At 34.6% G+C, this 9,630-nt stretch overlaps 1 protein-coding gene across 1 annotated transcript in view; it reads right to left on the bottom strand.

Annotated features, from left to right (window-relative positions):
• TASP1 (taspase 1) overlaps window positions 1-9,630 on the bottom strand; it is a 236,680-nt gene that overhangs the window by 176,255 nt on the left and 50,795 nt on the right. Inside the window, exon 7 of the mRNA XM_007450197.1 lies at window positions 537-616. Coding sequence (XP_007450259.1) covers window positions 537-616 — 80 coding nt within the window. The remainder of the gene's footprint in view (window positions 1-536; window positions 617-9,630) is intronic.

Raw genomic sequence — 9,630 nt, 5'->3', positions numbered from 1 at the left:
AAAAAAAAAAAAAAAAAAAAAAAAAAACATGAGCAAGGACTTCCCTGGCGGTGCAGTGGTTAAGAATCTGCCTGCCAATGCAGAGGACATGGGTTCAGTCCCTGGTCCGGGAAGATCCCACATGCCCCAGAGCAACTAAGACTATGAGCCACAACTACTGAGCCTGCGTGCTGCAACTACTGAAGCCCGCGCACCTAGAACCCGTGCTCCGCAACAAGAGAAGACACCACAATGAGAAGTCTGCGCACCACAATGAAGAGTAGCCCCCACTCGCCGCAACTAGAGAAAGCCCATGCACAGCAACGAAGGCCCAATGCAGCCAAAAAATTTTTTAAAAGCATGAGAAAGCAGGAGTGGGGGAACCTCAAGAATATAAAGGTGGCTTAAAATCAAATAACTTTCTATTTATCTTTTAACTAAAATATTTCAACATACAAGCCTTCTTCCTTAAATATAGGTACTATATGGATCAAAAGCAATGTAACACTTTCAGGTATATATGCTAATATAGCTTAATTTTGAAAAGTTTTACTTACTTGTGGTCATGATGTTAGGAGGGCAAGAGGGTATTCCATGATCTACTGCCCATCTGTAGGCTCCTTCTCCAACTAAAAAGCTAACGACAGAAAAATTACTCTTTTAAAAATTCAGTGTCATCTTCTCCTACATATTCAATAAAGTAATATAAGTAATATAGTAAGGCAACTGAAAAAATTTTGCAATACCTCAAAATGGCTACATGCCTAAAAAATTCTTTTACTTTTTCCCCAAGTTAGAAATTTTACAAGTGGAAATGGTACAATATCATTTGCAATAACTAACCAGTAAAAATTGGCAAAATGTAACATAAGAAGTAAAAATAGTTGATTTCCCAGTGGAAACTATTAAGATTTATCTTGGATCAACTGTGGTTCTCAGTTTATGCACAAGATCTATTTCATCAGATTAAGAGTCAAAGCTTAAGTGAATGTCTTCAGATTTAGTATTCTTGCCTAGTATAACACCTGGATCTACCCAAAATGAGTGGGGTACATCCAGAAATGACCAAACACAATGATATGCACTTACATTTCTAAGCCTCGATGCAATAAAAAATTATATATGGCTGTCAGAATCATTTTTACTGTGGTAAATAAAGCAGTGTGTTATGTCCCAAAAGTAATTTTTTTAAGTCCCAAACTGCAAGTTTTAACATAACAAAGTGAATAAAAGGATACTGTTAGCTAACTGTAAAAGACTTCCTTTCAAAGATTTCAAATAGCATGCAGGATAATTAACCACCCCATTCCCTAACACAGTAATAGCAAGCAGTTACCATAATAATCAATCACTTCATCTCCTTCCACAGCCAACTTCTTAAAGCTCTCAGCCAGCTAGTAATGGATTCCTTGAACTAGTGCCTACTCATTAGCTTCCTGCTCCCTATTTTTTGTTTCTGTTCCTCTAATCATTCCAACACTAAAAACTCGAAGTAATACATATTGAAGTCTTTAGATTTGATTGTTCAAAAGAAGATCAATGACAGATTAGAAGAAGAAAGTCTAAGTTGATACTCAGAAACATATCCAAATGGTTCCAATGACAAACAAATTGGTTAAGCCCAGTAACTATTTTCAAGTATATATGAAGGTGAGAATGGAGGGAGCATTAAAAAAAAAAGAGAGGAAGGGAGAGAGCCAATAAGAATACCTCTTCAAACTTCCATTTTTTAGAAAAAAATCTAAAGGACTCCAAAAATAGAAAAGTTCCTCCTATTCCTGTATCAAATGAAGACCACTGCAAAGAAACTGCAAAGAAAAGCTGTCACTTAAAGGAAAATGGAAGAATAACTGAGGCAGGAACTTGGATGCAAGTTGAGCTGTCCTGACAGCATTTGTAGCACTTCCTTCTGCTAGAAAAAGACTTTTATATAAGAAATAAACTCTCTTCACGTGAAGATGTAAAGGAGATGCTGAAGTATTAAATTAAATCATCAGGACAGAAGTTTGGAGCTGAATCTAGTATTCTCAGCACTCCCATTCGTCATTTGGGGTTCTATCCCAGCATCTGGAATCGAAAGCATTTTATAACATAAGCTTAGTTTTATTTTTCATTTCTTAATCATTCATAGGTTTGATTCTAAATAAAATTAGTTTGCAGTTGTCTGCTATGCAAGGTTTTAAATACGTTAGGCATTATACAATATTCACAGGAAGGTGAATATTTGGATGCCGTCTTAAGGATAAGAATTCTGAGATCCTGACCTTTCCTTACTACCAAAAATTACTTGTCCAGTAGTTTGACGTCACGCAAAATGGCATATAACTGCTTTTGAAATCATTTTAAAATGCTAAAAAGCTACGTGAGCTTTCGCTAAAAACTATACTATCAAAAATGAAAAATCTCTTCCCAGAACACTGAATGCAGCACCAATTCAAATTTTTCTCAAATATTCTTCTGACTCTCCAAGGAAAAAGCTTTCACAGAAGTTTCACCTCAACTCACTAGAAAAATCCATCGACTCCACCTTGTTAACACATCCAGAATCTGAGCACTTCTCGCCACTGCCCTGGTCTGAGCCGCCATCATCTATTACCTACAGTGTTGAAATGGCCTCATCACTTCCATGCTCGCCTTGCTCCGTCCCCTGCCCCAGTCTAATTTCAACACATCAGCCAGTGACATCCTTGTAAAACACAAGTCAGGTAATGATATTTCTCTTCTCAAAATCCTGCGAAACCCCTCGTGAGGACTCTACCATGAAAACTGGAGCCTTCACCAGGATCTCCAGGTTCCCAAGTGATCTGGTCTTCTCTGCTCCCTCCTCCCCTCATCTCTTCTTCCTCTTGCCCCCTTGCTTACTCTGCTCCAGCCTCTTACAAAACACAAACATGCCAAGGGGACTCCTGCCTCAGGGCCTTCACCCTGACTGTTCCCTGTCAGGATCTTCCTTATTTCCCAAATGGCAAATTTCCCCATCTGTTTAAATATATCTCCCTGATGAGGCCAATTTAAAACTGTACCCAACACACTGCACTACTCTACCCAGTACTCCCAATGCCTCTCCTGTCCTTTTTACATTTTTTCTTTTTTCTACCTTCTCACATACCACATACTTTATAACTGATGATATTATCTCCGTTGTTTATATCTATCTCCCTCAAATAAACTGTAAGCTTCACAACAACAGGGATCTTTGCTTTTCATTGATATCCATATATGCTAAGCATTTAGAACAGTGCCTGAAGCACACTAAGCACTAGAAAAACATTGGCAAGATATTCAACAATAAACTAGGGTGTCAAAATTCTCTAAAGGATGGCATTTTCCTTGTGTTATGCTCTCCTTAATTTACACTAAAGCAAGTCTAAAGTGTTAAGAAACAAAAGCAACACTACTGAGACCAGCACTGAGTGGGATTATTAAAACCTTCAACAAGCTGAGCTATTGAAGTGCCAGCATAGCCAAACACCCGAAAACACAGTGAGGTCAATTAATTTCATGGATGGGAAATTTTCAAAAACCATGACATTATGTAGTCAGTCTAAAAATGTGCAATTTAGTGATTCAGAAAGCTCTCAAAACTGCTTAAAATGCATTATGCTGGATGAGAAAGATATAGGAGAAAATGAGAGCTGCTTCTTTGGACTTAAAAATGGATTTCTATATATTTTACCTATTACTTCTTTAATCATAAATGCACAGAACTGAAGAAAGACCACCAATTTGGTGGCTACTGATTATTTAAAGCTTACAAACACATAAAGTGCAAATAAGGGAGAACCTGCTGTATGTGGAAATAACACATAATGTCCAAATTAAATAATAAGGATTTAACTCTTCTTAAAATTTTTACTACAAAAATTTTCAAACATATACATTACAGAGAATAGTATAATGAACTCAAAGGATCATCACCCATTTTCATCAATTGTTAATACATTGCTAATCTCATTCATTTATATTCCCACCCAGATTATTTTGAAGCAAATCTCAGATACCATATAACTTCAAATATAAATATTTTAGCATGCATCTCAAAAAATAACTTTTTAAAAAAACATAACCACAACATAACCAATTGACACCTAAAAAAATTAACAATAAATCCTTAGAATCAAAATAGTTTATTCAATCGATGTTCACATTTCCCTGACTGTCTCATAAAATTTTTGCTATTATTGTTATTTTTGTCTTTTAAACTATTTTGTTTGAAGGGGAACCCAACTAACCCATCCATACCTCCTGATTAGTTGATAGCTCTCTTATGTTTCTTTTAATCTATACGTTTTTAAATTTTCTTTTCACATTCATACAACAATGGTACTAAAATCAATGAATTTATGAAATACAATAGATTAAATAGTATTTTTAAATAAACAATGTACCAAAAATTAAATTTGCATCTCAAAAAATCTGAGGGTCTAATGAGCAATAATGCTTTTCTAGCTTTCCCTTTTTCACCAAAAGAAACATAATTTCCAAAAGTTATAACTTATTCTATAACATATTAGGGTAGCAGTCAGCAATTTTTTTTCTGTAAAGGGCCAGAGAGTAAACAGTTTGGGCTTTGTGACCAGATGTCTCTGCTGCAACAACTCAGTTTGGCCTTTGTGGAGCACAAGCAGCCATAGACAATATGTATACAAATGGGTATGGCTGTGTTCCAATAAAACTTTATTTACAAAAAACAGGCAGCAGTCCAGATTTGGCCCACACGCCATAGTTTGACAACACCTGTTCTAGATGGTTATGCCTATCAAAGTTGTACCCTATCAAAATGAAGGAGGAAAGACTAAAAATAAATAAAATTTATTTACTTTTATAAATAAAATAAACGTAGGAAAATATGACACAGTTTATGATAGTAGGCCCACCAAATTTATGAGGATATCATATGCATGCTAAATATATTCTACTAATCTGACCAAACACCAATACTTAAATAATACATCATATCATGGTGGCAATAACCAGAAAATTAAAACACAAAAAATTATCAGCTAATAGAAATACCATTCTGCCTAAAGTTCTGCTGAGGGTTTTTCTAACAAAGCAGTTAAGAGTTTATAAAATTCTAACAGAATTTAGATATAGCTGAAACAAATACACTCCCTGTCTTCTTCAATGAGATATATAGACAGATTAACTTTTTATTTAAAGACTTCTTAGAAAACACCCAATGACTTGCTGCCCCATAGAGTCACCTGCCTCTTCAACAGATGACACTAGAAGACCACAGTTTCTAAGTCCTCCATCTGCTTTTGATAGTTTTTCTACCTCTATGCCTGGCATACAGGAAGTAAACAAAAAATATTTGCTGAATGAAGGAATGGGTAAGTGAATGAACAACTAAATGGGTGTAAACATTACTTCTTACTATTATAAAAGGATTCTACTCTATGGGTTCTAATCTGCTGCTTCTAATGTGATAAGGACAGACTCCATAAATTTTTAATAGCATAACAGTGTCAAGTATGGTACTCAGTTTCTTTGTTGGCAAAATGTATGTTACCCTCATAAATCATATAATGATTTTATGAGATAATACACACAAACCACATAAAACAATGCTTCTCACAGTGTACAAATGCAATAAATTTTAGCTATTATCATTATAGAAATTAGATAACTAGACTTATTAGGGTTGTGTGTAAACAAGCTTAAAGTAAAAACATGATAAATTTGTTTTATTTATTTAGGATACTCAGGGAATTTAGGTTTTTATAAACTACTGCAGGTATACTGTGAACTTGCAGGTATGTGAGAGCTTTATGCTTCTGGACAAGACGGAGTAACAGGGAATACATTTACACTCTTGCCTGAACCAATGGAAAAGAAAAATCAGACAAAATACAGAAAATGATAGTTTTCAGGCATTAGACAGTAGGTAGCATAGGACAGTGATCCTTGAAAGAAAGGCAACAAACAAGGTAAACCTTATGATTGCCCTAGCTTACTGCCTGGAGACTTTCCAGCCACAGCACAGGAACAGGAACTCAGGCAGAGCCCTGCAGTCTCTCTGAGTTGAAGACAGAGAGCTGGGCATCCAGAGAAGCCCAGGTTGCCGAGTTCACAGGGCAGAGAACCAGAGAGGAGACAGCTGTGCAGAGAAAGGACTCAAGAAATCTACAGTGTCCGCCTATAGTCTTCAGCTGAGTACAGATCAGTGTACGTGTAAGATGAAATCATCCAAAGCCTGGGAAAGAATAACATCAAAAGTTTTAGAGGAAGCAATCCCCAAGTTCACATAGGGCCAGAAACAGCTCCTGTTCCCACCAAAGTAAGAAAACCTCATTCTAGTTGCATCTGTTATAGTACTCAGAAAGGTTTTGCCCAACAGCAAAGCAAAATTAGCTCAAGGCTAAATGCTTCTCTAGTTGCATGTAACAAAGTATAAAGCAAGACCTGAAAGGATGAAACTGTCTCTAAATAAATTAACCACATCCTAGAATTAAAATACAGAAATATCCAACACAAAATAAAGCAAAACTCACAATATCTGGAATCCAATAAAAAATTACCAAACGTGCAAAGCAGGAAAATGTAACCTATAATGAGAAAAATCATTCAATTGAAAACAACCCAGAAATGACAAAGATGACAGAATTAGGAAACAAAGATATTAAAACAGTTACTATAATTATATTCATATACTCAAGAAGCTACAGGAAATATGAAACAGGTTAAGTAGATACATAGAAGACATTTTTTTAAGGTGCAAACTGAACTTCTAGAGATAAAAACTACAATGTCAGAAATGAAAAATAAACTGGATGGGATTAACAGGTGATTAGATACTGCCAAAAACTAATTAGTGAACTTGAAAACAGCAATGGAAATTATTCAAAATAAAACAAAGAGAAAAATGAATGGAAAAAGTAAACAAATTATCAGTGATCTGTAGGACCACTACAAGAGGTCAAATATGTGTAATTGGAATTCTGGAAGATAGAAGAGAAGGGGGGATCAGAAAAAAATATCTGAAGAAGTAATAGCCAAAAATTTTCCAAATTTGATGAACTATATATCCCTACATATTCAAGAAACAAAATGAACCCAAACCAAAGACATTACAAGAAAGCTACAGACCAATGTCTCTCATACACATAGATGCAAAAATTCCTTAGAAAATGTTAGCAAATTGGATCCAATAACATATAAAAAGGATAATACATTATAACCACGTGGAGTTTATCATGGGAATAAAACTGTTGCTTTAACAATAGAAAATCAACCAATCACTATATTAACTGACAAAATAAGGAAAATTATAAGATCATTGCAACAGATGCAGAAAAGCATTTGAAAAAGTACAATACCCATTCCTATTAAAAACTCTCAGCACACTAGGAAAAGAAGGGAACTTTCTCAACACGATAAAGAGCATCTATGATAAACCTATAGCAGTCATCATACCTAATGGTAAAAGAACAAATGCTTCCTCCCTAAGGTTACAAACAAGGCAAGGATGTCTACTCTCACACTTTGATTTCACATTGCATAGGAGGTGCTAGCCAGTGTAATAAAGAAAAAGAAATTAACTAAAGGAGTCCACATTAGAAAGAAGAAGTATCTTTATTACTTAAAGAACTATCTTTATTCCCAGAAGACAGAACTATCTATGTAGAAAATCTTATAGAATCTGTAAAAACAGTTTGAGAACAAATGAATTTAGCAAATTCCTAAGCTAGAATATCAATATAATAAAATTAATCATATTTCTATATTGGCAAGGAACAACTGGTATTTAACTTTTTAAAATATGCAATTTATCACATCAAAAAGAAATACTTAAGTATAAATTTGATAAAAACTGTGCAAAAGCTGTACACTGAAAATTATAAAACACTGTTCAGAGAGGTTAAAGAAGACCTTAAAAAATGGATAAGTTACAAACCTAATCAAAATTCCAGCAGGTTATTCACAGAAATTGACAGACTAATTCTAAAATTCACATGAAAATGCAAAATGCCTAAAATGGTCAAAGCAATTCTGAGAACAAAAAATAAAGCTGAAGAACTATGGACGTGAGAAAATTAGATCACTAGCTCCAGACAACTGTAGGATCACTTTATGATATAATTTTAATACAGAGATGGCCATCACTCTTTCGCATATAGTTTATCGTTGTAAAATATAAAAATATTGCACATATCCCCTTTGACAATTGCCTCATCTTGTTCCCTCCTTTCTCCTTCCTAGAGGTAATTATGGTGAGTCTGGTAACCTTCTTTCCAGAACTTTTTTGTACATCTATGTACATGTTTATGTAGACTTAGAAAATCAGAGTGCCAGCATACCTCAGAGATATTGCAAGTTCAGTTCCAGACCACCACAATAAAGTGAATACTGCAATAAAGCAAGTCACACAAATTTTCTGGTTTCCCAGTTCATATAAAAATTATGTTTAGACTATGCTGTATTTTATTAAGTGTGCAACAGGACTATGCTTAAAATAACACTGTACATACCTTAATTACAAAACAGTTTATTGCTAAAAAATGCAAACCATCATCTGAGCCTTCAACAAGTCATAGTAGCAAATAACATTAAAGATCACTGATCACAGAGCACCATAACAACTATAATAATAATGAAAAAGTTTGAAATATTGTGAGAATTACCAAAATGTGACAGAGACATGAAATGAGCAAATGCCACTGGAAAAATGGCACCAACAGGCTTGCTTGAAGTACAACTGCCACAAACCTTCAATTTGTAAAAAATGCAGCATCTGTGAAGCCCAATAAAATGAAGTATGCCTGTACTGTATATGTTTAATACTATGAAGGCATATATGAGAATGAGAAAAGCTAAAATTGAGGACAATTGTTACCTAGGGGCAGGGCCAGAGATGGGGTCAGGGTAAGGGTATGGGACAGTGAGATGGATAAGGATGCCATTAGAAAGGGTCCAGTCTAGGCAGCTTCAAATCTCTTGGTAATGTTTTATTTTGTTAACATTTCTTAACATGTTTCATTTTCTTGACATGGGAAACAGGGATATCGTGAATATATTTGGGTAAAAGGTTTCAAGATTTCTCAAAACTATATTAATTTATTTTCTATGACTTGAAATTATAACAGTCAAATAAAGTGATTTCTATAGTACCACTGTCACAACTTTCAACAGAGAGTATTAATGTAACTTTAATGTGTTCAGGCATGCTGAACACATATAGTACTAAAGTATAAGATGGTTGAGTATAAGACAGTATTGACGCATATTTGTTTATATTATTAGGCATGTTAACAGGACGGTAATTACATTTTGCAAACAGAGAAGTTTACAAAACTAAGGATGAAATACGATGGTGAGGATTTGCTTTAAAATACTATAGGAAAGAGATGCATGAGATAGATGAAGGGCAAAAATATTGTTAATTATTGGAGCTAGATGGTAGGTTCATGAGGGCTCTTTAAAATTTTCTACTTTCATAAATATTTGAAAAGTTCAAAGTTTCTTTTAATGAAAATTATATGTTAATGCTGGAGAAAAGATGTAATTTTACTAATTTTAATGTCACAATATGTTTCTCCAGAAAAGAAAAATTACATACTTTTATATTAAGAACTTCTCAAGATTAAAAATGAGTTTAGGGCTTCCCTGGTGGGGCAGTGGTTGAGAGTCCACCTGCCGATGCAGGGG

Source organism: Lipotes vexillifer, unplaced genomic scaffold (assembly GCF_000442215.2).
Source record: "Lipotes vexillifer unplaced genomic scaffold, Lipotes_vexillifer_v1.1 scaffold137, whole genome shotgun sequence".
Taxonomy (NCBI): domain Eukaryota; kingdom Metazoa; phylum Chordata; class Mammalia; order Artiodactyla; family Lipotidae; genus Lipotes; species Lipotes vexillifer.
The sequence above is the reverse complement of the archived record's forward strand: the minus strand, read 5'-3'. Positions and strand labels throughout refer to the sequence as shown.